General features: G+C 36.5%; 3 protein-coding genes across 10 annotated transcripts; 1 reads left to right on the top strand and 2 right to left on the bottom strand.

Annotated features, from left to right (window-relative positions):
* The first annotated feature begins 152 nt into the window (after window positions 1-152).
* LOC141598555 (uncharacterized) lies at window positions 153-5,740 on the top strand. Of its 2 annotated transcripts, none has more exons than XM_074418227.1 (5): window positions 153-1,697; window positions 3,493-3,924; window positions 4,293-4,572; window positions 4,907-5,311; window positions 5,684-5,740. In XM_074418227.1, the coding sequence occupies exons 1-4, from the start codon at window positions 1,137-1,139 to the stop codon at window positions 5,095-5,097; spliced, it is 1,464 nt and encodes a 487-aa protein (XP_074274328.1). In that variant the 5' UTR covers window positions 153-1,136; the 3' UTR covers window positions 5,098-5,311; window positions 5,684-5,740. The 2 variants fall into 2 exon arrangements, with proteins under 2 accessions (XP_074274328.1, XP_074274330.1); XM_074418229.1 differs by having other exon boundaries at window positions 188-1,697; window positions 4,893-5,311.
* A 671-nt stretch (window positions 5,741-6,411) lies between these two features.
* On the bottom strand, window positions 6,412-13,633 carry LOC141598554 (cyclin-dependent kinase G-2). 7 transcript variants are annotated; one of them, XR_012523595.1, is made up of 9 exons: window positions 11,346-13,616; window positions 10,657-10,792; window positions 10,413-10,501; window positions 10,309-10,331; window positions 10,111-10,222; window positions 9,924-10,030; window positions 9,666-9,830; window positions 9,230-9,288; window positions 6,412-8,074 (listed from the first exon to the last, which is right to left on the bottom strand). XR_012523595.1 is itself a non-coding variant. In XM_074418226.1 (6 exons), the coding sequence occupies exons 1-6, from the start codon at window positions 13,022-13,024 to the stop codon at window positions 9,731-9,733; spliced, it is 2,223 nt and encodes a 740-aa protein (XP_074274327.1). In that variant the 5' UTR covers window positions 13,025-13,633; the 3' UTR covers window positions 9,337-9,730. The 7 variants fall into 7 exon arrangements, 1 of the variants encoding a protein (XP_074274327.1); XR_012523594.1 differs by having other exon boundaries at window positions 9,230-9,285; XR_012523592.1 differs by lacking the exon at window positions 10,309-10,331 and having other exon boundaries at window positions 9,230-9,291.
* Window positions 13,634-21,048: 7,415 nt separating this feature from the next.
* Window positions 21,049-23,688, bottom strand: LOC141598553 (uncharacterized). The gene is made up of 3 exons (XM_074418225.1): window positions 22,055-23,688; window positions 21,884-21,965; window positions 21,049-21,392 (listed from the first exon to the last, which is right to left on the bottom strand). The coding sequence occupies exons 1-3, from the start codon at window positions 22,819-22,821 to the stop codon at window positions 21,180-21,182; spliced, it is 1,062 nt and encodes a 353-aa protein (XP_074274326.1). The 5' UTR covers window positions 22,822-23,688; the 3' UTR covers window positions 21,049-21,179.
* Between the last annotated feature and the right edge of the window lie 4,254 nt (window positions 23,689-27,942).

The raw sequence follows: 27,942 nt of genomic DNA, 5'->3' as shown, positions 1-27,942 counted from the left end.
ATTAGATCGAGTTAATTCGGGTTCGCGTCAAGCTTGAGTCTTAAGTTCGGATATCAAGTTATATAGGCCGCGTCAATCATACAGAGTCAATTTTGGCAAGTCTAATAAAAGAATCACTATCTATCATAAAGTGATGTAACTTTTAATTCTCGTAACATACAACAGTCTCATACGATAACTAGTGATTATTTTATCGAACAAAAACTTCACAAACACACTCCTTCAAACAAAATTAAAATCAAAATTTCCAAATTTGCAGCTTTTATTATTACTACTCTACATTTTATTTGTCTTTTGTATAATTTTGGTGATCTGCTAATCAACAACTCATAATCAAACTTTTGATTAGTCAGCTAGTAACAAGTTAAAGAACTGGTCTTTTTTCTGACAACAATTTATGTCAGTTTCTTTCCCATCAACAAATTTGGGTTCATTTCTAGACAAAATTTCCCCCCAAATTTGTGACAAACAAGCTTCAATCATTCCAAATTTATTCAAGTTTCAAACTTTTTTTACAAGTTTCATCAAATTTGGCATGAAATAAGTGATTAATTCATACTCAATTTATTACAGCTTCAATCTTTTTTTACAAATTTCATCAAATTTGCATGATATATATGATTAAATCATCCTAAATTTATCAAAGTTTCAATCTTTTTTGCAAATTTCATCCAATTTGGTATGATACTTCTGATTAAATCATAATCAATTTGGTAAAGTTTCAATCTTTTTCAAGTTTTATCAAATTTGGCATGAGTTAAGTCATTAAATCATACTCATTTTGTTAAAGTTTCAATCTTTTTTTGCAAATTTCATCACATTTGCATGATATAAGTGATTAAACCATACTAATTTTGGTAAAGTTTCAATCTTTTGTGCAAATTTCAAAGACCCAAATACTAAATTGGGTTCATTTCTAGATAGTTTGTGAGAAACAAGGGTACCAATCACAATTTTCAATCTTCACTCATTCCAAATTTATTGAAGTTTCAATTTTTTTTACAAATTTCATCAAATTTGGCATGATTTTTGATCAAAATAAGTGATCAAATCATACCACTTTTGTGCAAATTTCAAAACCCCACCAAGAAAATTTCTCATTTTTGGATCAAAGTTGTCATTTTTTCATACTAAAAATGGATATAGACAACACAACAACATCAACAACACCACCAACAACAAATGTTAGTGTTCAAACCCCACTTCTTCCTCAAACAAATGTGACCCACCAACATAATCATAATCATAATCGTAATCGAAATCGTAATCATGATCAACAAAATCAAGAGAATGATCAAAGAAATGTAGGAAATGTTGATGTTGTTGTTGTAATTGATGGAGAATATGATGATACCCAACTTGATAAAACCCTTCAAAGATTAGAATTTTGTTTAAGATTTTTGGGTTTTGATCAAAGTAATGTGTTGAGATTTGTATTATCTTGGGTTGTGTTTTTGGTAATTTGTGTGATTATTCCTGTGATTATAATAGAATTTACACATTGTTCAAAATGTGAGAATTATCAAGTTAGGGATTTTGAGTATGAAATTCTTACTTCACAAGTTCTTCTTGGTGCTGCTTCTTTGATTTCTTTGTCTTATAATCTTACGAAAAAAGGAATCCGAAAGTTCTTGTTTGTTGATAGGTATAGAGGTCATACCTCAAAGTTCATGGGACAATATATTCAAAAGATCAAGGTATATGATCATGTTCAATCTTTTTTATATTCTGATGTTTTTCTGTAATCTGAATGCTTATGTTTGCAATGACGGTTTTATATGCGCGCTTTGTTAGTGTTAGCCGACCCCAAATCATTGTTAGACTAAGTCTTTGCTGTTGTTGGTTTAGTGTTCTAATTGCCTTTCTGATAACTTAGAATGTACTCCCTCTCTCCCGGTCATTTGTTGTCCTTTTTCCATTTGAGGGTGTCTCTGTCAATTGTTGTCCTTTCTATTTTAAGAATGAACTTGATGAGCAATTTGATCATTCACACTCAATCTGTTCCACTTGTCATTTAGTCATTGGCCCCTTCCTCTTTGCCAAAACTAATGGACAACAATTGACCGGGACGGAGGGAGTAATGGTTTATCATATTCATGTTGATGGTACAATAAGAGGACCTTGTTTTGCTCATCTTTACAAATATTTTCGAGTTTTGAGTTTTGACAAATGCGCTGAATATTTGCCTTCTTGCTATATGCTTGTTGATGTTAGGGTTAGTATCATGTGAGACCGAGTGATTGGAATGGAATGGAGAATTAGAAGCTGATTTTTCGACACCAAAAATCGTTTAAAGGGGTGATAGTTCGACATTTGTAGGGGCCTGGGGGGATGGCATATTGAAATGACCGAGGATTTGCTCTTTAAGATGTAGGAAAAGTAGAGTTAGTTTTTCCAAGATCAAGTCAGAATGTTATTTGAGGAACTTGAATTATACTCACATTTCGGTGAAGATAGTTTAGATTGATAGTGAATTAGTGATGTAGCTGATGTTACCAATGTACCTGGTTTTGTGCCGTTCTTCAGAATGATGGGAAAGAGGGGATGTTCTATCAGTTACGATTCCAGCTATGGATTACTATAGCATACCAGTAACTTCCATTAAGAAACCTGCTTGACACCTTCTCTGTCGATGATTCTCACTTTCTGATCTCCCTTGGTAGAAATTTCTGTGTCAGAAAAACCTTACGCATTTGCAATTACATGAGACTACTAGATGGACAGTTTTTTGACTCCCGATTACAATTTTACATCAATTGTGTTTGAGACATGTATGCTTTAGTTTCTATGACGTACTCCTTCCATGTTAAAAGGTTAAAAGGATACAGTCTGTTACATTACTTTAGTTTGTAGCTAATCACTCTGAGTCCCTCTGACTGACTTGCGAGTGTCGGGCACATGTGCATGTCCGAGTACCCGACACAACTATTATGTGAAAAGTTTGTGATCTTGGCCTAAAATTAAGTGTTCACGAGTCCAGAAGAATGCCTTGTTTACACACAACATACAATTTTTTGTTATTCATGGAAGACTTTTGAATTTCACGAACTTAAGTAAAAAAATTCCCAAACAGATCATTTTTGTTTCTAATTGTCGGAGCTATCAGAGTATCAGGTTGCATAATTGTTTTCAAGGAGTATCACTTCTATCGACTTATGTTGAAACAATTAACTAGTTCCCTTTTCTGCTACACAATTAAGAGAATTTTTTTACTTTAACCAGCATTTTTTGTTGTTTATTCGCTATTTTTATGATTCAAATGTTTAGTTACCTCTCGTATTTAATATGATCATTTGCACTTGCCGGAGCTTTTTATGTTTATTCTTTAGGCGTCTTATAGATTGTAATTATTCTTTAGGAATCAAGAAAAGTTGTTTACTTTTACCTGCAATTTTTGTTTATTCGCTTTTTTTATGATTCAAATGTTTAGTTACCTCTCGTATTTAATACGATTATTTGCACTTACAGGAGCTTTTTGTGGTTATTATTTAGGATTCTTATACCTTGCTGGTAATGTCGCTCATTCCATGTTGCCTTCTAAAGTTCGCTCATGAATTCACACGGATGTTATACGTTGAAAACCATTCATGGTGGCAAGCCGGGCTTGTTGTTTCAGCTTTAGTTATATCATGGACATATCTAAGTGCAATAACTCTAGCGGCCTGCATCCTCTTCCATTTAGCCTGCAGTTTACAAATTATCCATTTCGAAGATTATAAGAACCTCTTGGAGAGAGAATCGAGTATCCTGACTTTGATGGAGGAGCACATTCGATTAAGGGATTATCTTTCCAAAATCAGTCATAGATTCCGAAAGTATCTTCTCTTGGTCTTCCTGCTCGTCACAGCAAGCCTATTCATGACCCTTGTCCAGATCACGGGAGTCAATGGAAGGGTTACGTTCTTAAATGGCGGAAATTTTGCGGTAAGTTGAGTGTTGGACGACATTTCCTTGTCGAGGTGTAGATTGTGTTTATGAATATAAACGTTTTAGTATCTTGATCAATCATACTCTAAAATTTCGACTAATGAATATAAACGTTTTAGAAAGTTCTTTAATTTTTAGCTTTTGACAGCATTGGAAGAAATATACTCATTTTAAGAGTAACAGTCGATCGACAATATACTCGACCTAACTTTCATTATGGGTTATTTAGAACAACCTAGTTGTGTTGAACAATGGATAGCGTTCGTGTGCAAGAAATTACGAGGCATCTAGTAATGTTATAACTCGTTTTTAATCCGTTTACTAGTTCTGATCTATGTTTTCTGTAAACTGTTGTCTTATTTCAGGTAACATCATTAGTTCAAGTTGTAGAGACGCTTCTTTGCTTACATGCTGGCACAAAAATATCGCACAGAGCTCAAGGCATTGGGGCTGTGGCATGCAAATGGCATGCTTTGGTAACCTGCAAGTCGTTTGAAGGAAGTAGACGTTCAATTTCAGTGGGGTCATTGTCTCCAAACTGTTCTGAGAGTGACCTGGAAGCGCTGGAAACAATCGATGGTATTACTGTTCGTAATCATTCCCATTTCGCTTCAGTATCCTCTCACAATAAGAGGCAATCGTTTGGTATGTTCAGTTCCATTTCTGTTTTATCGATATTTGTTCTGCGCATTCTATAAACATTTAACGGCCTGAAACATACATTCTCATAGTACTATTTAATACACTAACCGACTTGAATCCAGACAAAACCAGAAGGTGCAAACCAAAAAAATAATTCTATTTATATGGTGCTGTCACTGCTGCGGCCCTTACATTTAACCGAAAATGTTTTTGAGTTTTATAAACCGATAATTAGATAAGAATACAAACATTTTAACCTGCAAACTAAGCATCCGAGATATTAAAATTGTTGGTTGGTTCATGATACTGATTCGTATTTTCAGTGATGTATTTGCAGACAAATCCGGGAGGAATCACCTTATATGGATGGGTAGTAGATCGTTCACTACTGACGACCATCTTCTTTATCGAGCTCTCGCTCGTCCTTTTTGTGCTCGGTCAGACCATTATTTTCTCATCGTCTCCTTCGTAAGGGCCATACATTCTTTTGTTCTTCCGACATTCCTCTTCCTAGCATCATTCCGATAGGTTACCTCAAAATCACTTCATTCTGAATCATTCTTGAAGCCGTTTGTAGTAAAAAGAAAACAAATCTTCCAGTTAGAAGGTAACTTATCACCGATCTTCGGTGAATTTCATTCACTTTGTACATTTTTTGTATACCCATTTTGTAAATGTTCCTGCTATAACTCTTGTTAGTTAGTCCGGTTTACTATGAGTTTATTATCATGTAAATATAAGAGCATCCACAATGGTAAGCTAGTTGGTACTAGCTTACCTTTGCCACATCATTTTTTTGAGCAACAACAATTTCAAGCTACAAGTTACTCCAATGGTGAATCCTATTTAGTATTAGCTTGATGAGACCTAACTAACACATTTTTTTATTAATTTATTTAATTCTTAATTACTAAATAAAAAATAAATGAGACAACTATTTTTCTATTGGTTATATTTTCTTGTGGGACCATTTGAAATACTTAAGCTTCTTGAGCCTACTTAAGCTCAATTAAAAGCTAGTTGATGTGGAGTGCTCCAATGGTTAAGCAAGTAGCTTGAAATCTTTTTTATTTGCAAGCGAGTCCTTTTAGGTAACCATTGGAGATGCTCTAAGTTGCTAATTTTTTCTGCTACTTTTGAATTTATTAAATTACTAATAATGTTCGGCCTCTGTTGCCATTTTGATAAAATGCGGGTCTACTCAAACTTTTTTTTAGAAGTATGTTAATGATTGTTGGATAGATCATAGATGGGATCAAACGGGTACGATGAAAAATCGGTTTTGAGTCGTACCCGTCCACCCATTTCATCATCTGATAAAATACTCTTAAAACCAAATCGGTTATGATGTAGCATAGTATCCACTTCTTCCGTTCAATGAAGTTCTCTAATTGATTGCGATTAAAAAGGGATGCCTTAGAAAATATATACCGCGTTGTCTGGTCATATTCATGTAAAGTTGGTTATCAATTGCTTTCATGAGGTTATTAGCTATACATAAACTAATATGATCCATGCACCGCGCCCAAGTTCATATCAAATTTATTAAAAACGTATCGCCTTGGTTTTTTTTTTTTTTTTTTTTGACATCGCCTTGGTTTTAAGGGTACTCATGTTGTGCTTTAGATAATTTTTGGCAGGAGCGTCTACTTTGAAAATAAACTCGGGTGAAATGAATTGGTCCTACGGTTTTACCAACTCAATTCCCTTTCAGCGATAACAGCATTGGAGCCTTAATTGCAAAATGATTACGGGTCAGCTGATCTTGAATCATCCTTTCAAACCGTCACTAACCATATACCCAAGTCAGATTCCGTTCCTTGAAAAATAAACGAAACAAAATTTAGAGAAATCACAACACGTGATATAGCAACTTTGAAAGACCGCGGTTTCTTTAACCTAATCTTTTTCTTTATTCATACAAAATCTTATATTGATAATATAACACCAATACACCGTACTAAACACCGAGCACTCCAAAACAGATAAAAAGGTCAGGTGATCTTAACCTCGACAAATAGGTGACTTGATCTTTAACTTCCCTAACACTCGGAAATACAACAGCCTTTCTTTTGCTGAAAAACTACAAGAAGTCACTGTTGGTGATTTTCACAATCGACACAGGACTATAATTGCTCGATTCCCATCTACCGTTGTAAGCATGAAAGATGAACCACTACCCTTCTGCAAAAGAAATGAGCAACCAGCCAACCACTTTTCTATACTAGTGAAAAATACGAAAACTTCAGCATATAAAATGCATACATGAGGCAATTTACCAGAGTCAGAGTGCATTATTAATAAAAATGAAATTCAGTTCATTTGCAAGTCCACGAAAGAGATGAAAATTCCGAAAGTTTGACAAAAAAATTCTCTGGAGTCTGGAGTAACAGAAAAAGAATGCATTCAAAACCATTTCAGATTTAGACTGGTTAACATAATGAAATCAAATTTAAGACGGATTTTTACCACGGCTTTATGGAACACTGTCTTTAAAAAACTGAGGGATTTCGGAACAACTAGGAGTTGCAATTATTGAACTCCTAATTGGGAAAAGTAAGTTTACAAAAATGAGGAGAAATCGGAGGAAAGTAACTAAATAGAGCTTGGCAGTGGAATAAACCAGTGCACAGAGAAGCCCTTTAATTGAAGAATTTAGCCCACAAAGCAACGGAAATCAGAAGAAAAATATCGCTTCCTTTCCCAATAGATCATAAACTATCAGGTAAAGCTAAAACACAACAGAAAAGAACTACAAGTCCAAATAAGGTGGATTAAGAGTACACAGCAAGGATCTATGCTAGCACACAAGTACGTGAAGCAAGACAAAAAGTGCCAGTCGCAAAATATCCACCAGTGTGTTAATTTCCATGTAATAGAAGACAAGGGAAAGCACTTAAGAGTTGAAACATAGGGTCTACAGTCATGAAACAAAAGACTACACATTGGCACTACACCTAGCTGTTAACTAGGAAGGCGGTCTGAAGAAAGAAAGCACATAGCACAGCTTACAAGTTGACAAAACAACCAAGACACTCGGAACCCTAGTAGCTTATAGAACCTTGCAGTCGTGGAAATGGTCATTCAGACACAAAAAAACTATCTCAAGTTCTTCAGCAAGATGTGGCTCAAGCTAAATTGCTAAAAGCCTTTCAAGATTCCATTTATTTTCAAATACTTTATCAAATAATTTGTAAATTAAATCAATTACCGTCATATCATGCTTAGCAAGGACTGATGATGATTCCTAAATAATATTAATAGGTTTTAAAGTATTAAAGTGTCAAACGTGTACATAATACACGTTGCAGTTTCTTGAATATCAAAAACCAGCCTTGCTGCCTTGGTATACAGCATAAATCAAAAGAAAAATCTAAACAAATAAATTACCCAAGATATAGAATATGAAGATACCTTTTGCTGCGTACAGAAAAGATATTTTTTTTGCAGGACCGCATTACAATTTTGGGGGGGATTCTACCTCCTCAACCTGCTGGCTTTACTACTGCAGACAATCAGGGGCTACTTTGAGGAACAGTCGAAATGCAACCATCATAGCAGCAACTAAAACAACAGAATAACGATGCTCAAGCCCTAAAATAATTTAGTCAAACAGACAGGGACCGTCATGATCACTTGTGGAGGATAATTAGATCACTTCTCTAGTCAAGATAAGAAGAAAATAGAAAATGATCCAGAACTCTGAAGGTACCTTTCCCACTCATGAACCAGTAATGGGGTCAACGGGAATGATGTCGGCCAAGACAAATTAAGACATGGGGGAGAAGCAAATACCACATCATAAATATTATTCAATTGCCTCGGTAGGAGGTGGGTGGGATGTACACAGTCTCATACATGTGATGATTTGACTTGCACTTTCAATTCAATTTGTAGATAGATGAAATATCTAAAAGAGAATGAAACGCAAATAAATAATTTTGAAGTTAATATATAAAGCAATAAATTTGAAGGAATGCTAATTGCTAATTTGATAATAGGTGGATGGATGATGTAAGATGGAAGCACGTCTTTGACACCATTAGGAAAGGAAATCATTATGGAAAAGCAAATACTCCCAAGAGCTAAAAAAGCCCCAAAAAAAAACTTAGGCACCTAACAAGTAGCCAAATCACAAGAACCATCACGAGAACCACCACATAGTAACAATATACTGTTCTTAACTTCTGGAGTAAAAAAAAAAAGTTTTTGAGCATTGCATTTATAACAATAGCAACAAGAACACCACCTTCTGATAACGCAATATTCCTACATTTAAAAATAGCCCTATACTAACAAGTGTTAGCTTCAGCAGCTAATTATTTACACAACAATTTTGGAGAAGTTAAACAGTACTGCAACAAGGTGACATATCAATTCAGAAGTTAAATAATACTCTAATCAGATGCTAAAAAAAGCATGAAACATACTCGGGTTTTAGGGATGTTATATATGGGAAATTCTGATGGGTAATTATGTTAGGCACATTATAGAAAACCAAACAGCAAGTGAAGTGTGGTCTAAAACCTGGAAACACATGCACGACTTTCTAAAAAAATTATCCACATAACCCTTAATGCAAATAGATATACATAAATCTGTGCAGACAAACTAAGGCTCACTTCACTCCATATGTACTATATTTAGATGAACATATTACCTCCTCTATCCAGCCATCAATGAAAAGCGAAGAGTGTCCCCTCGGCTTTACACCGACTGCTTCTTGCAAACACAATTATGGAAATCAGGATATGAGAGACATGGAACTGTGACAAATTCATAATGCTTTGCTATTGAAAACAAAATTCTAAAGTAGTTTACAGTGTGTCAAATAGATTTTACATACACAAGTCCAAGTGAACCCAATCTCTCAAAAAGAAAAATTGTTATGCCACACCCTACCAAGCAGGCAGGGTCAGGATGCATTCTATGGAATCACCAAAAGCTAGAGAATCATATCTAGCCTGCGACGAACAGGTTGGCAAAGGCAGATAATACATTTCTTCAACCCATTTGTAATACATGCCTTCTAAAAACAGCATAAATGATATTCTCACAAGCCAGTTTTGGAAGTGTGTTGAATCCATCTCTCTCACCTCAAGCATGTTTATCCGCAAGTATGTTTAGTGAAATACACGAAGATGAAGTTCAAGCTCATCTACTAGCCAAACAGCCCCCCGGTCCCCAATTCAGCTTGTTGCAGTTCCTTCCTCCGTTGCTCTTCCAAAGGATCCGGGCTCTTCAGCATTCTACGCATGCGCCTGCAGGGTGCATAATCCATAAAAAAAATCAAATCACAAACTTGAGAGAATGGTGAAATAGACAAGAGAAGACACAACTGCAAAGTAGAACACCTGTCTTGTGCATGTTGAGCAGGAAATGTGGGCATGAATTCCTTTGACTTTGGAAGAGGAACTTCTCGGAACCACTCATGCTTAAGAGCAGCATCAGCTGTTATACGCTGCAGTGACAAAGTACAGTCAAAACATAACATAGCATAAAAGGCTGGCAAGAGAATAATATTTTAAACAAAACACCCACCTTCTCAGGATCATAAGTTAGGAGTCGATTTAACAGGTCAAATCCAGCATCAGAAAGGACTGGGGATCCAGTAAAGGATGTGGCCGGAAATTTCTTGCGCAACTGGTTGTACCTGAGAGGTGAATTGAAATAGTTAATCATTACAAAAGTATGTGCCCGTGTAACTGAAACAGTACCAATGAGGCCAGAAAGCCAGACCAGAACCACCCAAAGCCGGAAGCCTGGGAAAAGAGTACAGAGAATAAGAAAACCGGATCCAAACATATATGAAGCTCAAGTTATGGAAGTTATGTAAGACTTACTGGTGCTTAACAAAATTGACCTTCACTCCAGGCAATTTTTTCATTCCAGGCCAAATGGTCTCATTTGGTGTTCCAAGAATCCGAAATATCTGCATTTGAATGAACGTAAAAAGAAAAAGAAAGGACGAGTAAGTAATGTATTAGCAACATTAACAGCTGGAGCGTAACAATCAGCCCCACAACTGTTATAACTTGCAAGCTGACAAAATTCATAAGTACATACTTTTCTTTAGCACTGAGGTACCTTGTCAAGTTGATCAAATTCTGTCTTCCCATTAAATAGTGGCTCCTTGGACAAAAGCTCGGCCATAATGCAACCAAGCGACCACATATCAATGGCTGTTGAATACTCTTTCGCCCCCAACAGCAGCTCTGGCGCCCTGCAAATAACCAAGGATGCACTAATCAGATACTTGATTATACATATGGAGATAGATCACAAAACAATTCTGATGACACCTAATAACTTTCCAGAAATAGTGTAAAATTCAGAAGCAGCGGCAACGGAGCAACAGCCAATGGCACGGAACTAAGTGGTGACGTAGTACTTGGAACAAATACGGGATGTGTGGATGACAACTACAGAAATAGTATTAAATAGTAGCAACCAGGATAGCCATATTCAAAGGATGGTGCAGACCCAGCTGTCCGGCAAGTGAAGAACAAATAGATAGACAGCATATGAGATAGAACAGAGATTAAAAGCAGCAAAGTACGAGAAGTATACCTTCCTAAGCTCATAGAACAACATGCTAGTGATGAGGAGTATGACAAAAGTACATGCGGAAAAAAGTAAACCAGGCAAGTTGCTAACATTTAATTTATTAGAAAGAAAACGAAATATGCAAATCATTTTTTGATTACCAAAAAAAAAGGGAAAAAATCCAACAGAAAAAATGCATAGTAAGAGTGAAGTGGAACTCAGTTCCTCACCTGTACCAAAGTGTGACAACCAAGTGAGTATAGGGCTTCAATGGACTCCCATACTGACGTGCCAACCCAAAATCACAAATCTTCAGCTCACCCTGATTGTTCAGAAGCAAATTTGATGTCTTTAAGTCACGATGAAGCACCCAATTATCATGAAGATACTTAATACCATCTAATAGCTGAAGCATGAGGCATTTAACTTCACTCTGGCTATATGGTTGCCTCATGGTCTCCATGAGACCTTTAAGATCATGCTCCATGTACTCCATCACCATAAAAATGCTGTCAAGGTTGCTTCCGACCACAACCTCCTTCACATCCACAATAGAGGGGTGGTGCAGTGATAAAAGAATGTTAATTTCTCGCAAAGAAGTCAACGGGAACCCCTCCCTTTCCTTCTCCATCTTTACCTTCTTCAATGCTACTATTTCTCCGGTCTTCTTATCTTTAGCTCTGTACACCACACCATAGGTACCTTCATCTATCTTGTTTAGCCTTTCAAACTCATCAACGCTCCTACAGCCCATAAGCATATTCACTGCTCTCTTCGGTGGAGCTGAGGGTTCAGGTATTCTACGAGAATAATCTTCGTCTTCTGAGTCTGTTTCTCTGGAACTAAGACTAATGTCAGAATCATTGTAGTCATCATCTAACTCCATACGATCCTTCTTATCATGATTAATTTGAATATCACGGTCAGCGCTGGAGGGTCTACTTAGCATGCTTTCATCAGTATCAGATGATCTTCCCTTAGTTACATCCAAAACCTCTCGTGTGCCCTCTCCAGTTTCTGGACTAGACAAACTTTTGCTTCTCCTAGAACTCAAACGCTCAGAAGAAGGCATTTTCCGCCTCCGCTTCTGCACGACTTCATCATCAGCTTCATCAGCAGGAGAAGTGGCATCACCCGCCCACCTAGAAGCTGATATGTGCCTAGTAGGAATATACTCCTCATCTTCCAGATGAACAGCATCCCCGTGATTGCCCCACCGTCCTTCATGAGACACTGATTGAGGTAAATCTACATGAGACTCTACTACATCATTGTTGTCCGCAAAATAATCTTCAGTTGGAACTTCACCAAGTGGAGACTCAGAAGCCTCAGATTTATTAACACTAACAACTGACAATTCCGTTTTCTCGACAACATAGAGTGACTGCTGGTCTACTTTACTAACCACCGATTGAGACAACGAAGTGGTAGATGACAAGACCCCACTTCTCGATCTATCATTCACCCCCTTATCATCTTTGTCCCATACTATAGGAGAAAACTTTCTTTTCTTGACAGCAGGCGGGGGCTGCACCCCATTAGCCCGTGAATCTGACTCAGTCGCACCATCAGACCCACCCTCACTCGAAAGCTCACCCGGCTCCCTGTCCGCAACCTTAACCGAATACCCACATCTCCTAGGCCCTCCTACTGCCGCCCCCACTCCTACCCCCACCGTATCCCCACTACCACCAGAGTTACTCCTACTCGAAGAAGACCGGTAACCACCACCATTAGCAAGGTCTCTTTCCTTAATATCCCTCTGTCTAACCCTACCTCTACCATCACTTCCCCTTAAATCACGATCCCTATCGTGCCTACCGTTGCTAAATTTATCGAATCCCTCGTCCTGATAATCATAATCCTGACCACGCATCTGCCAATTAGGGTTCTTAAATCCAGCTGACATAACCCTAATTTCCCAAATTGAATCCCACTCTCAAGAAAATCCCAACTTTCTACCCTAACAAATCAGCAATTAAAACAAAACAACAATTTTTTTTTCCTTTTTTTCTTCTTATATTGATTACAAACAATTAAAAACCCTAATTTCAATAACAATTCACCAAGGAACAATAACAACAGATCTGATCAAAACAAAAAAGCAAATTCTAATCAAAAATTAGAACAAGCGAGCAAAATCAGACCTTCAATTCAAAGGTGCGCGCCACTTCGATACTCTGAAGCTTGTAAGAAATCATCAATTGCGAAGTGGAAACCCTAACCCTAACCCTAGAAACTGAAATAGTGAATAGTTTCCAAAATTACGATTACAAACCCTAGGAATTGAAATATGAGGATCAAGAATTATGAGCAAGTACGCTCGCAATCATTGAAGAATTAGAGAGGGAGTAATCGATTTGGTAAAGTTGAGAGAAATCGAGAGAGAATTGAAGTGAGGGTTTGCGATAGAAAAGGGGGGAAAATTAATAAAAATCGCGATGTTGATGTTTAAATGATTTTATCAACTTATCCCTAATTCATTGAATTGAATGATTGAAAGACCGTCATAAGTCACAACCCTTCCAATTTATTTTTTTCCTTTTTTTGGGGACTTTTGGTAAGTTTTTTCAATTTTAATTTTAATGATGATGATTTTAGGAAAACCTAATCTTAATAGTTTGTCATGTGATTTAGATATGAACTAGTTTTAAACCCGTGCAAAATCGTATTTGGGCCAGAATTAATGTTTTTTTATGTATATTTGTTTTTGCATTTGTATTGTACCTATCTAATTGGTCTAAATCAACGATGTACATAATTAATGTTTAAATTTATTCAAACACGTGTTTAATCTTGTTTGGTTTATAAGGAAATAACGTAATCTACTCTTGTAAATAAAAATTGCATACATAAAAACTTTACATTCGGATAAAAGAAATATAATCTAATAATCAACTTTAACATATGTAATTCATTTTTGTAATTCATTTAGTTGTATGTTCGAACCGTATATAATCTGTAATTCCTTCTGTAATTTTATTGTGTAATTTTGTTTCAAAAATTATGTAATTTAATCACATTACTCGCATTTGTAATTAATTCTGCGTAAATGTTATGCATTTTCTTTACACGGATTGTATAGAATTTTATCATAACTAGTTTGTGAACCCGTGCACTGCACGGGTGGAAACGAAAAGTATTATTAAAAGTAACAACTTACATATTTTTTGAATTTAGTAAATTATTAAAATTTTAGAAAATTGCACTTTGTCTACTACCCATACACTTTTGATACTATGATTTTTTTAATTCGAAATATTATGATTTTTTTTCTCGACTTTTGTTAAGTTATTGGGAAGTAGTCGAAGTAGGCAACTGAGGTAACGTAGACTTGTCAAAATTGAGTTGATCCGAATTACTCGACACCCAAATTCAGGACTAAAGCTTGATCTGAACCTGAATTGTGTAAAACAATGGTGTAACTTGTAAGTAACTCCTTATATGAAACTTCATTTGTCCTACTCATTTGTTTGCTTATTTCATTTTGGGTTGTCTCAATCAATTGTGTGCCTTTATATTTTAGGAATGCCTTTGATAAACAATTTGATACTTCACACTCAATTTGATTAACTTGTTATTTAATAATTGACCCCCTCCTCTTTTCTTGGCATTTGTGTCCAAACCAAAGGCAAACGAATGATCGGGACGAAAGGACTCAAGGGAATATGAAACTTCATATTTTATTTACCCAATTGTTCTTACACAAACTGAAACTATTGCAATGTGACCCATGTTATTTTCCTACCCCGTTGACGTATCAATATTTACGTTCTCATACGCATTTAAGTAAAGATGTATAAAATGGTTTTCCTACCCCGTTGGCATATCAATGTTTACGTTCTAAATTCTAATTACCCCGTCTTAAACTTAAAACGGATCAAATAAAATACACAGGACAAAAGCATAATATCTTGGGCTTAATAATAAGCTTGTCTGATCCATCCAAGTACGGTGTTATTTAAGCCTATCTTAAGAAATACCAACTATGCATTTATAGTGTAGAGTATCAAAATGGTGGTAAATACAACCATAACCGTTGTGAATTTCGACGTCATTGGTTAGTGTTATATTGTCACTTGTGTAAAGTTATATGGTAGATATATATTTTTAAATCAACCTTAATTAGAATAACTCGAAGTTAAAAGAAGTATTGTGAAGAGTAGATTAGAGCACAAAAAAAGATGAATCAAAGGATGATTTATTTAACATATCAATTTATACGAATCCAATATTAACCTCTATCTAACTCGTCTCCAATAAATTGTTCAATCAATTTGTGTTAGTTACATTTCTTGAAATATGTTTTCTTCGGCAAATTCATTTATTCATGTACCTTTGATTAAAAGACATCTCACAAAGAATATAAAAGATAAACAAATGATTTTGACGGAGGGAGTAATATGGAGTACTCCGGTCCAATCTACTCATTGGAGTATTAATTGGAAAGAAATCCTTTTTTGACGTTAATGAAGATAATCATAATCCAAATCATTTTGAATGAATTTGGCCAAATTAATATGCTAATTTTCTAATTGGAATATTAATTGGAAAGGAAGCCCTTTTTTCTTAATTTTGTGGGAGATGCTGTTGTTTGAAATTAATGAGGATAGTATTCAAATTACACCTGCCAAATTTAACGCAAATTACACTATTGTTATTTGAGGTAAATTTACAATTCTTAACAATTAACAGTTTGTCAAATATAACATATGATTATGATAATAAATGGTAATAGTATTTTAATATATAGTTTTTCACCTGGTTAAGATGTCATATGCGAGTATGCGGGGCTGCTTTTAAAAAATGTAATATAATTAGTTATTAACATTTATATATACAGAGAATTTTCAAGTAGACCGGTTAAAACTTTACTCGGCTCGACCGACCCATTTTTATCAAGGTACCCAAATCTACTAAAACTCGCAATGATTCGATAATTTACAGTCAAGGTATCACCTCGAAACTAAATTTATGTTAACTATATTTTCATTTTTTTAAAACAAAAAAGACAAAAAATGACATGATATCGAGAGGTATTTTAAACAAATTTCAAAAATAATAATTGTTAAAATATTTTATACGATTAAATATTATTTTCAATTAGAATTTAATCTTAAATGTAGACCTCGCACAAGCAACTTGATCCGAAAAGGCTGACCCAAGACCCGAAATTGACCCGAACTACATCACCCAAATGTGGCTCGAAACCCGGATTGATCCGACCCAGCCCGAAATGACCCGAGCTTCATTGACCCGTAACGAACCCGACCCAAAAACGACCCGACCCGAAGCCACTAAATCCGAATATGACCTGACAGAACTCTAATTGAACCGAAATGACTTGAAATGACTTTTTCTCTCTTATTCATTGACCCGGAAATGACCCGACCCGAAATAACCCGAAATAGACTTGACCAACAAAACAGAAACATACCCGAAACCCGAAGTGACCGACCCAACCTGAATTAACCTGAAATCAATGAGAGACCTAAACTAACCCAACCCGAACTGGCCCGACCCGATTAACCCGTTTACCAGGTCTACTTAAAAGAAATGCGTTATAAACCATTTCTAACATGTATACTAATCCTTACACAATCAAAACCGGTGTAACTCCGCTTTTGTCGTTTCATTTAAATTAGAATGTTTTTTTGTTAAAAAAAAATAAAAATAACCAAATATAAATTGTATGTACTTAATTATAAAAATTGTGATTAAATATCTTTCATTAGAACCAATTACTCAATGTTGTAGGGCATAAGCATTATAAAACGCCCTGCCTATAATATTTCAACGTTTATAAATTAAAGAATTTAACGCTATTATAAATTAAAGTATTCATTTCCTTCCATTCTTTCACCTAAATTATCGTATCCATGTATTTGTTGAGGTCTTTTTTGTTGGACCATCTTTTCGACTTCATTCTTTTTGATGTTGTTATAACTTATAACTATAAGGATGGATAATCATGGCAATATAAAATTGGAAGAAAGCTTTTGGCATTTGTTCAACAACATTGCCGTAAATGACTAAAGGATAGTACGAAGTACAGACAGAGTAGTACTGTAGTAGTTTAGTACTATAAGATTAGTACTCTAGTAGTTTAGTATACTTAAGTTTTACTCCGTAAGATTTAAGAATGTGAGTTATAAGTGATTATGTGAACATAAAAAGATTTGGGACTATAAATTAATGCATAAAATGAAAAATATATTGCAAAATATTACAGTGTATATATAAATGGGGAAAAGATTAATCTTATGATACTTCGTTTTTAAATTTCTAGTAAGTTTTGTTTCGGAAATATTTTGTGTATTAATAGAGAAAATCTTCCATTTATATTGAATAAGCTTTGGTTTAATTTAGGCAAACATGAATGAAGTTGCGTGAATATAGCCAAGTATTTCGGGTAAATGAAGAGAAATTTAGTCAAATGTGTATACTGGCCTTAATTAGACCATATCACCTAATATTATGAGATTTTGTTTAATATTTAATATGTTTTTTTTATGGATACGACACGTGGCAGCCAATAATAGCTATGACACATGGCAATCAAAGAGGCACCCGGTTTCTGCTTTAATATAATATATGATATTAATTCGAAGAAGTATTCCATAAGATTATTTTATATAATTTGTTGCGACACGGAATTTAGCGCATGTTCGAAAAGACGGATATCTGAATAATTAAATACGTTGCACACTCATGGGTCCCACCATAACCTGGATTTTCCAAAAAATAAAAAAAAATGCATTTATAACGTGGCGCGCTGTACAATGAGTATTGTCTTCTGAATTTATATAGATAAGATTTTATAAAAAAATTTATTGTAAGTATAGTCATATAGTATGACAAAATTTAACGAAATCTCACGTTATTGTCGGGTCGATAATTTTCGTGACATTTGCAGTATGATGCCCCTGTTCCACATCTATACCGGCCCATTACATCTATACCGGCCCATTGTCATGGCCGGAGAAATCAAGATCGACTTCCCAAAACAAACAAACAAAATATGATACTCTGGCTGGTTTGGGCCTATATATCTCCAGCTCGGTCCGACTGAGCATCCTACCGAACCAGATTAGACTAAGGCCCTGTTCTTTTGGACTTCAAGTCATTTAATTTAAGTTCACTTCAGATCCTATAAGTTGATTCGATTCGAGATCCTATAAGTTGATTGAGATCCAATAAGTTGATTCGATTCGAGATCCTATAAGTTGATTGATTCGAGATCTTATAAGTTGATTCCAATCCCATAAAACAGGGCCTAATTAGAAGTACCTAACCTGCCTAAATCCTAACCATGCCATGCTCAGGTCGACATTACATCAGAAATGTATTCTTTAGCACAACCTTTCAGAGTGGTACGTGGTCTTATTTAAGTGGAATTGTTTAATTAAACTTAACTGAATTGAAGAGTAAAACTGAAATATACTAAACTAGGTTTTATGTCCGTGAAATTCACAAGTGCGTTTGAGTTTTATCGTGTAAATTCACACATATATGTTATGTAACCTTATTATAGTTCATGTTGACAGGCTGACAACTTGTTGTCTTGTGTTGCATACAGAGGCAATGTAGTTCATGTATTTTGGTTAGTAATACAACAACATATTAATATTCTGTATCTAGCCGGGGTAAGTGGTACGTAAATGTAATAGTCCATCAACGTAACCCGAAATTAATTAGTTGAACATTGAGAAGTGTGAAACAAAATTAATCATGTAAAGTGAATAATTGATACATGCATGTGTAGCTCATTTTCATCCCAAAGACTTTTCTTAAATATGTGAGATTTTTATTTTTATTTTTGAGATATTGAAGGTTTGTGGATTTGTGAGCTACGATAATGATTGTAACTCGTTTTGTTGCTCCCATAAAATTGGGTGATGTTTGGTTACCACAAAGCATGAGATTTTCTTTTTTTCCCTTGCATTGCCAACTACTTCATAATTGAGGAGTTTAATTATCTAGCTCCCCCTAGATAATTGGAAACGGTTGTGTCAATTAAACTCCCGTATGTCAACTAAACGAGTTTTGGGCATTCACATGAATTAGCCAATTCATGTGTTTTGTAATGTCATGGGAAATTAATTCCCGTATGGTAATCAAACGAGACCTTAAGAGTTGCAAACAAACAAAGGAATTTCTAAGATTTTATTAATAAAAAATTCTTGTGTTCTCCGGGAGGACCGTCCTCCTTATACCTAAATGCAATTCACCACATAGAATATTATAATAACTTAGGTGTAAGGAGTACGGTCCTTCCGGAGAACACAATAATTTTTCCTTACTAATAACATTGGTCATGATTCATTTGTGAGTTGAACAAAATACTCCTATACGGCTACACCTAATCATTTATTTGTCTTTGATTAAAATAACCAACAAAAAATAAAAACGATAAACAAATGATTGAGACAAATGGACTAACTCAAATATGAAACTTGAGCTTCTTAGTAAATAAACGATTCCGTTCGTGCATGGGTTACTTTATTCATCTAAGCTTGATTAAAGTTATGTTTATACTTGTTTATAACAACAAAAGACGATCTCAATCAAAAGTTAAGTTTAAACTGATGGTTGAGAGTTGAGACCCGGTCAATTACCCAATTCGTAAATATCGACGACGTTTTCATTCCGAAAGACAATTTTTCCCTTCACATCTCACTAACTCTCTTCTTTTCTCTCTAACTCCAAAAATCCCCAAATATTCCCAACATCAAACACCATCACCACCTCCTACCACCACACCGCCACCAGACGCCGCCACTACCACGCCGCCACTGCCGTTTACCGTCGCCACCGCTACTGTTCATATCCGTTTTTTTTTTTTTTTTTTAAAAAAATAAGCTTTGTAATTAGTTTTGAAAGATAGATTGTTGTTTTTGTTGCCAATCTTTTGCTAATTAGTTGTAATTGTATAGTTGTTTGCGTAAAATAAGTCAATTATATGTCGAATAATATTGTTGTTGGTGTCGAATTTGAGTCGAAAAAAATGGGGAAGGGGACACCATGGATGAAACGTGAGAATTGGTTGTTTCATCCATGGTGAAACGTGAATTTTGGACGTTTGGTCATGGAGGAACGATGGTTTTCACCATTTGCCCATGGACAAACGTTGGAATCCCACGTTTGGCAACGGTGAATTTTTTTTTTTTTTTTTTTTTAAATATTTTTTTAAAAAAAAAAAAAAAAAAAATTCACCGTGGCCAAACGTGGGATTCCAACGTTTGGTCCATGGTGAACGTGGATTTCCATTGTTTGGACCATGGTGAACGTTGATTTTCAACGCGTTTGGACCATAAATTTAACGTTGGATTTCAACTTTGGTCCATGGTTCAACTTTCGGGGGACAAATTTCAGATTTATGCAGAAAAATCGCAATGTTTGCTATTACTAAGTTAATACGTGACGTAAATTAATTATCGAATAGATTTAACGGTGCGGAAAAAAATTAACCAAATAATGAAGCGATTAAGTTGTTTAAGTACCGGTGATTCGGGATCCGTCATATTGTTAATTGTTGTTGTTGGTTTTTTTTTTTTAATTTAGTTGATTTTTAGTTGAATTAGAGAGGAAATTTTTTAGAGAGATAAAGTGTTTGATGGATGGAGGGCAGTTATCGTCTTTTTTTTGAAAAACGTCGTTGATATTTACTAAAACGTCGTCGATATAAATCAGCATAGGAAGACAAAAAGTTATTGGCACTTTTTACAAGCTTCTAAAACCCACTTGTGGAACAACTTTAGTTGCCTGCTACTGAGTACAACATAGAGCTATGAGCCTATGCAAAAAGCTTCTTAAAGCTTTGAATGTTACCGGGACCGCATTTTGAGGCAATATCGGCTGCATTTATAGTTACTTTACGACAATAACAAGGTACTCCGTTTAATTTAATCGAAAGATATAAAATTATAATCATAAAATGAACAGAATTTATTCTATTGATCCAAATTTCAGGGTATGACATGCATAAAAACTTAAGATACAGACATAAGAGGGGGGAACGGAACTTAAAAGACGGTATTTTCAGATACATGTTGCTAAGTTTGCTACTGCCAGCAAATCGAAGGCAGCTTTATGGAGAACGATGAGGGCAAGTGACCGGTTCTTCTGATGTAATCGGCTTTCTCTGATGTCTTGACAGCTTTCTCGCTTAATTTGGCCTCTGCATTTGCGCGTTTCTCCTCTGCAATTCTTCGAGTGGCAGCCAGTTTATTTGTATATTTCTCTTGTGCTCTAGCTTTCAGTCTCTCCGCTTTCACCTACAATAACACGAAATGTAATTTAAAGTCATTAGAGTTTAACGGCCCACATACAAGAGCGGTTTTGATTCTGACAGGTCGAGCTCAGAGCAGGAGCAGTATCAACTATCAATGTCTGTAAGAGATTTGAAGCACTAGAAAAAGGGAACGAATGTACGGAGTATATTTTTTCTGGTTGATCTTACGGTATTGACAATGCAGATTGGATGATGCCCTTTTATCAGAATATCAATCACAGATCACACAGAAGACATACACGCAGCATCAAGAATTAAGGATATCGAAAATCAAGAGATATATGAGCAATGGTTTTTATCTGCTCACTTCCCGAAATCACATCCATATGGCAGATAACAATTAACTAAGCTAAAGCAGCATTATACAGACACAAACATGAGCAGAAGTTAACAAATACATAATACGGTATGATAAATTCATCAGTATCGTCTTTTTTTATTTACAGCAAAACCGAAGTTTATAAAAGTATATACCTCCAATTTCTTCATCTCCATTTCAGCTTTTCGTTTCTCGTGATTTTCCCAAGCTTGTATCTTCACTTCTTCTCTTTTATACCTACAAATCAAACTAATCAATCTAAAACCACTTGCATATTAACAGTAATTTAGCAGATGCAACTGAGAGTAAAGTTATCGGAAAATCACCTGGCCATATACTTGGCACGCTCGGCTTCATCCCACGCCAAAGCCCGAGTTTCTAAAGGATTGTGCTTCTTAAGTTCCAACCCAGTAACTTTAGCCTCTTCTTCCTCCCCACTAGACACTCGATTAGCAACATTCTGCCTTCCAAGAGGAGAAACATGATTTCTAGTCTCCACCGACTGCAAACCCGTGTGATAATTCTCAGTATTTTGCCCTGTGCCATGCTGGCACCTCAACGGAGTAGACCCGGCAGAAGAAATCGGGCTACGATTAGCCGGTGTCGTTGCCCTTATCGGAGTCGCTGTTCTAGAAGGTTCTAGACTAGCAATAGGGGTCATTTCAGTGCCCATATCCCTCACACAAACTGATCTAACAGCTAACCCTGCACTATTCTCAGCTACACCCTTATTAATCCTCCAAAAACCCTCATCACAATCGACATTCTTGGTATGAACATCGAATTGAGACGACCCAGGAATTTCATTCTCCGCCTTCTCCACTTCCTCATCATAGTCAACTTCTTGTTGAGGGATTGGGGCAATCAACCTAGTATCATCGGCATTCGAGTTTCTAGGCTTAGTTTTTGATGTGTTCCTATCACCTCCTCTAGAAAACCCAACTAGCCATTTTTGAGCATCATCCCATTTTGAAGGTGTTGGTTTTCCTAACCCGGTTCGAGGATGAGTTGCTCTATTACCTCCCCCATTTCCTTTATGGAACTCAAATGTAATGCTACCATTTGACATCTCCTTATCTTCTATAGATCTCATCTTTCACTACAAACTACAACTAATGAACAAGATCCCTTAATATTCTAAATACTCCTACCTAATAACCAAAAAATGACACTTCAGAGCATGATTTGGGGTCGGCTGACATGAATCATCATCAGAAACCGTTTCGACATGAATCCAACAATAATACCAAGGAAAGAAAGCTTTTCTACAAATTACCACATTAATAAAATCAAAATCATTCCCCCAAAATGTATACCAAGATCCCCAAACTTCACACAAGATTGAAAACCTTATCTAAACCCTAAGAAGTAAGAACCCTTGAATAAAATAATTATTTCATCACCAAAAAATGAATAAAATATGAAAAAAACACCAAAAACTTCACAATCATAAACAGTAAATAAAACCAATCATATGGGATTAATCATAATCATAAATTCATAATCATAACATTCCAAAAATCATACTAATAATCATGAATAGTGAAGATTAATAATAACTAACCAAAAAAGATTATTAAATCTTCAAATGCATGTAAGTGAGAGAGACAAGCAAGAGACAACCCAAATGGAGACTGTCAATGTAATGTCAGAAAAAAACTATCATGGGAAAAAATTGACATTAAATGAAATCATTGTCAGAAATTTATGTGAATGCAACAGTAAGATGACAGCTACCCATATAAGAAAATCAATAAAATAACCGTAAAATTATAGAATAAGACGGTTTTACACCACTGTCGTATTGATTGATGAGCACTGATTTTGGTAAAAAGGTTGAATCTTTGATAAAATTGAGATAATGTGAGGTCACCTAGATCCATGGGAGTATGGAACACATTATAAAAAATGTGTTGTACTATGAGTAGTAATAATAACACTAGTACTTGCACTTGTACCTATGTTTGATGATGGAATATGACCCATATGTAACTTACAAGCTATGTGCTTCATCAACGGATAAAAATCGGGTACACGTAACGCCACTCGTGAAACGGTAATGTCATTCTACTGCAAATTTAAGTTAATTTAATTTCATACTCGATATATAATATATTGAATGTAATGATGGAGTGAAGGGGGTTACTAGAGCGCTAAAATTGTCAATTGTTTAGTAGAAACTTTTGAATATTTTCGAGGCTATTGAAGTTTTTTCTCCTCCACTGACTTCATATTCTGGATCCGTCAATGATTGAGTGGCGTGGACTCGAGAGTTTGTGGACGACTTGTAGTTGTTCCTTATATATGTCAAATATTTATCTTATGTGTTTAGATTATTAGGTATTTTAAGTATCGAAGTTGATATTTTTACGGAAAAAAAAAGAGTTTTAGTTTTGTTAGTGAAAATAATGTGCACAAGTGTTGTATTAGAGCTTTGAGTTTGTGGTGTTTAATAAGGTAATGCGATTGGAGTATTATGAATTCATACCCATAACATATTATCACCATATCTCAACCATTATACTAAAACCTCTTCGATATTGCACAGTACTCCGAATATGGTGAACTTTTATTGGTTAAATCAATAATTATTGAAGCTATAATAGCACAACAATGTTACCAGTATATGATTTGTACTGTACTAGTGAGTATACTATATAAAGAAGAATAATTGGCATTGGTGCACGTGAAATGTTGATAATTACTTAATTATTTAATTGGAGTATAAACGGTGGGAGGCAAATTTTCTTCCCTCACTTCAGAATGATCTTGGGAACTGATTAATGTCACACGTAAATTCAGGATTTGAAATTTGTGAAAATCAAAAATTAATCTTCTAAAAAACGATTATATTTATCGTAAGATTAAAATAGGCTGCTTAACATAAATATTACACATTTATTATAAGACAAAATAATGAATATCTAGGAAATAATAAAAGTTTGTCTCATGTAACCATGTTCTCGTATCTAAATAGTGTACTTCTTATACTCTCCGTCCCGGTCATTTATTGTCCTTTGATTTTGACATAAAGACCAAAAAAATGGGAGATGGTCAATTACTAAATGTTAAATTCAACAACGGGCCTGGGCCGCACCCAAACGGAGAAGAAAGAGTCCACAACAGAGGCCCAAGAGGGTTCCACTCTAAAACCAATTGACAGTAGAGGGAGTAGCCCATTGCCTTATAAAGTGTTAATTCTTCTCCTCTTTTATCAATGTGGGACAACCCTCACATGTGGAACTTTGGGTTTCTTCACACTAAATGACAAGTGGAATGAATTGAATGTGAATGATCAAATTACTTATCAAATTCATTCTTAAAATAGAAAGGACAACAAATGACTGAGACACCCAAAAATAAAAAAGGACAACAAATGACCGGGATAAAGGAATAGTTCTTAACCCATTTTAACTATAAAACTGATATCTTTGTCTTAAGGAGATTAACTGGTAAACTAATACCTTTTCTGATAGACAAAGTACATATTGTTTATGACGGGTGTCTTAAGTCAAAGTCAAATAGTATGAACAAAACAAAAGTATAATGCATATACTTTTAGTGTTAAGACGGATATTTTCATTTTAAGATAAACATTTTGCTGATCACAAGACAATTTACTTTTGTCTTATCTATCATATGTAACTTGCTTAAGATTTAAGACACATATGCTTGTTTTGAAGAGCGAAAAACAAGTTATCACTTTTAGGAAAAAAAAATCTTTTTAATGCATAAAAAATCACTTTATCGTGTTTGTGATATGGACTATATATATTTCTATCACAATTTAATTTAATACGAAAGTTTTTTCTTCTTTAAATTTTTCCTCAATTATATTTTGATGGAACATGTTGAGCTTGTGGGACTTATAGTTTTATCTATTGTTCGATCACAGTTCAATATGTATGGACCTTCGGACGTAAGACTTGTTTGATGATTTGGCTAATTAAGGGACACCAGTTTATATCTGTTCCGGGTGTAATTCCAGAGCAAGTATTGTTACCACCCGTGGCTTGTAGAATGACGTCTTTGCTTGAATCCTCCTTGCGGTCTCCTGAAACGATGAACAAACTGAGGGCTCGGCTTTGGCCGAGCGTACTCACTCCGACGCTCAAGTCAGTAAACTTAGAGAGGTAAGTTGTTGTTACTTGGCTAAATGTGTATTGTAGAGAGATAAGGAAGATATTACCAGATGAATAGTGATTCTTAGGTTAAATTGTGGATCCTTTCCTCAACGAGGGTTGAGGAGTATTTATAGACTTTCACCTTTTGTCACGTAGTAGCCAAGTGGCCAAGTGGCTAGCAGGTGGAAAGACCGTTTCACCCTCGGCCGATGGACCCATGGCAGGCCGACCGAGGGGTCTTGGATATGAGTACGCGGATATGTGCCCCGGCTTGCTAGTTGCCTGGCCGAGACCCAGGTGACAGGCCGATGGGCTTCATCGGCTAGGCTGTCTGAGTCGTTGACTTTGCTGTGGATACCCTTGACCTTGCTCAATATGTTGACTTGGTCAGCGGTGCAGAATATGCCTCATCAATTTGCCCCCAGCGTAGTCTATGCCGTGGTATGGGCTCCGATGTATGTTGAGCGTATATTCTGCGCAAGTAATTTCTGAAAATTTTTCTGTATCGGCTTCTTCTACCTCGGCCTGGTTCTGCTTAGGCCGTACCATATCCCCCCTCCACATGGATGTGTAAAGGGCATCCGATGTGGAAAAGAAAGTGACGCTGGCCGAGACCAGGGTTGAGAGTGCCGGTTGTTTTCGATTGCCCCTCGGCCGGTGCTTCCTAGCTTGGTTGATCATGTGGCCGGCGGAGAGCAGATACATAGGAATTTGTTGAGGAAGATGAATAGGCAAAGAGATATGAAGGGGCGTGTTGAAGACGCTTGGTCACTGTTGCATTGATTGACGTTCAACTGTTGCAACGATTGACATTCCGTGGTTGCATGTCCGACACACGTGTCGTTCGATTGGTCGACGCTTCATGGGCTGTGCCCTGATTGGTCCTTCTTCATGGGCTTTTCCCTATAAATAGGGCAGTTGTTCCGTGAATTTGGCCACCAATTTCATTTTCTCAAATTTTTCTCCAAAATTTTCTTCTCTCTGAACTTTCAAGGGCTTCTTTGTCTTCTAATTTTCAGAGTTGTTACTCCGGCGAGTGTTTTTCTTCAAGGTAAACAAACAAATTTTCTCACTTCTTATTTTGTTACGTAATCATTGCTATCATGTCTTCTGCTGACGCCGGGACTAGCACTTCTGCGCCGGGGGGTTCCCCGTCGCGTCTTGATGAGGAGGGGATACTAGATGCCATCCCGATAAGGTTTGGGGGCCCTAGGTCTCCTTCTCCCGTAGTTGATCCGCCCATTTTGGAGGAGTGGGAGTATGAGGATGATGATGCTGATGATGATGAGAGGACTCCTTCTGATGGTGAGAGGCCGCCTATCCCGGATCATGGCGAGGCCTGCACGACTGGTCTCGACCGTGTCTGGACAAATAAATTCGCCAGCTGTTCCGGTGGGACTCTTTTCGGAGGCCATTTCTCCTTCGGTGAGGGGTACAAAATTGTTATCCCTGAGGAGGGTCAGGCGGTCTGTTGCCCTCCCCCGGGTCATATCGGCGTGTATATCAGGCACCTGGAGTATGGGCTCCGGTTTCCTTTGAATGAACACGTCATGGCCATCATCAAAGCTATGAACGTCGCTGTGGCCCAACTGCATCCGTTGGCCATGAGGACGATAGTCGGCTTTGTGTGGCTCTGTCTTTTTAGGGGGGAGATCCCAACGGTTAACTTATTCCGCCGCCTTCATCATCTTCGGCCGTCAATCGCCGGTAAAGTGGGGTGGTACAGCGTGAAGACGGAGCCAGGCTACGTCTCCGTGTCCAAGCTTACTTCTTGCAAGGACTGGCAACGGCGATGGGTGTACGTCCAAGTGCCGGAGGACTACCCATTGCCTCGGTCTTTCCAGAGCCCTGTTTACTTGCGGTGTGAGAGCCGGGGAGAGTATGAGGAATGTATCTCCCGGGGTAAGGTTAAGATGGACGTTTCGATGGTCCCTCTTACTGCGGATGAGAAGCGGGCGATGCAGCTGTTCGATGCTGGGAAGGGATGGCTGCCCCCGACTCAGATTATTCTTCAAGATGAGCTGCTTTGCCGCGTCGGCCTCATACCGGCCCTCAACCAGGGTGAGTGGGGTCGGTGTGAGGCCCATCTT

The sequence above is a fragment of the Silene latifolia genome, chromosome 9 (assembly GCF_048544455.1).
Source record: "Silene latifolia isolate original U9 population chromosome 9, ASM4854445v1, whole genome shotgun sequence".
NCBI lineage: Eukaryota > Viridiplantae > Streptophyta > Magnoliopsida > Caryophyllales > Caryophyllaceae > Silene > Silene latifolia.
This window is presented reverse-complemented; position numbering and strand designations above follow the sequence as displayed.

Bases quoted from the DNA above. Each gene is read 5' to 3' on its own strand.
- LOC141598555 (XM_074418227.1), top strand. From the start codon at position 1,137: ATGGATATAGACAACACAACAACATCAACAACACCACCAACAACAAAT. The intron at 1,698-3,492 runs GTATATGATCAT...GTTATTATTTAG, and splicing joins AATATATTCAAAAGATCAAG to GATTCTTATACCTTGCTGGT. The intron at 3,925-4,292 runs GTAAGTTGAGTG...GTCTTATTTCAG, and splicing joins TAAATGGCGGAAATTTTGCG to GTAACATCATTAGTTCAAGT.
- LOC141598554 (XM_074418226.1), bottom strand. From the start codon at position 13,024: ATGTCAGCTGGATTTAAGAACCCTAATTGGCAGATGCGTGGTCAGGAT. The intron at 10,502-10,656 runs GTACCTCAGTGC...ATTCAAATGCAG, and splicing joins AATTTGATCAACTTGACAAG to ATATTTCGGATTCTTGGAAC. The intron at 10,031-10,110 runs GTGGGTGTTTTG...TTGTCACTGCAG, and splicing joins TAACTTATGATCCTGAGAAG to CGTATAACAGCTGATGCTGC.
- LOC141598553 (XM_074418225.1), bottom strand. From the start codon at position 22,821: ATGAGATCTATAGAAGATAAGGAGATGTCAAATGGTAGCATTACATTT. The intron at 21,966-22,054 runs GTGATTTTCCGA...TTTGATTTGTAG, and splicing joins CGTGCCAAGTATATGGCCAG to GTATAAAAGAGAAGAAGTGA. The intron at 21,393-21,883 runs GTATATACTTTT...GTGTTATTGTAG, and splicing joins TGGAGATGAAGAAATTGGAG to GTGAAAGCGGAGAGACTGAA.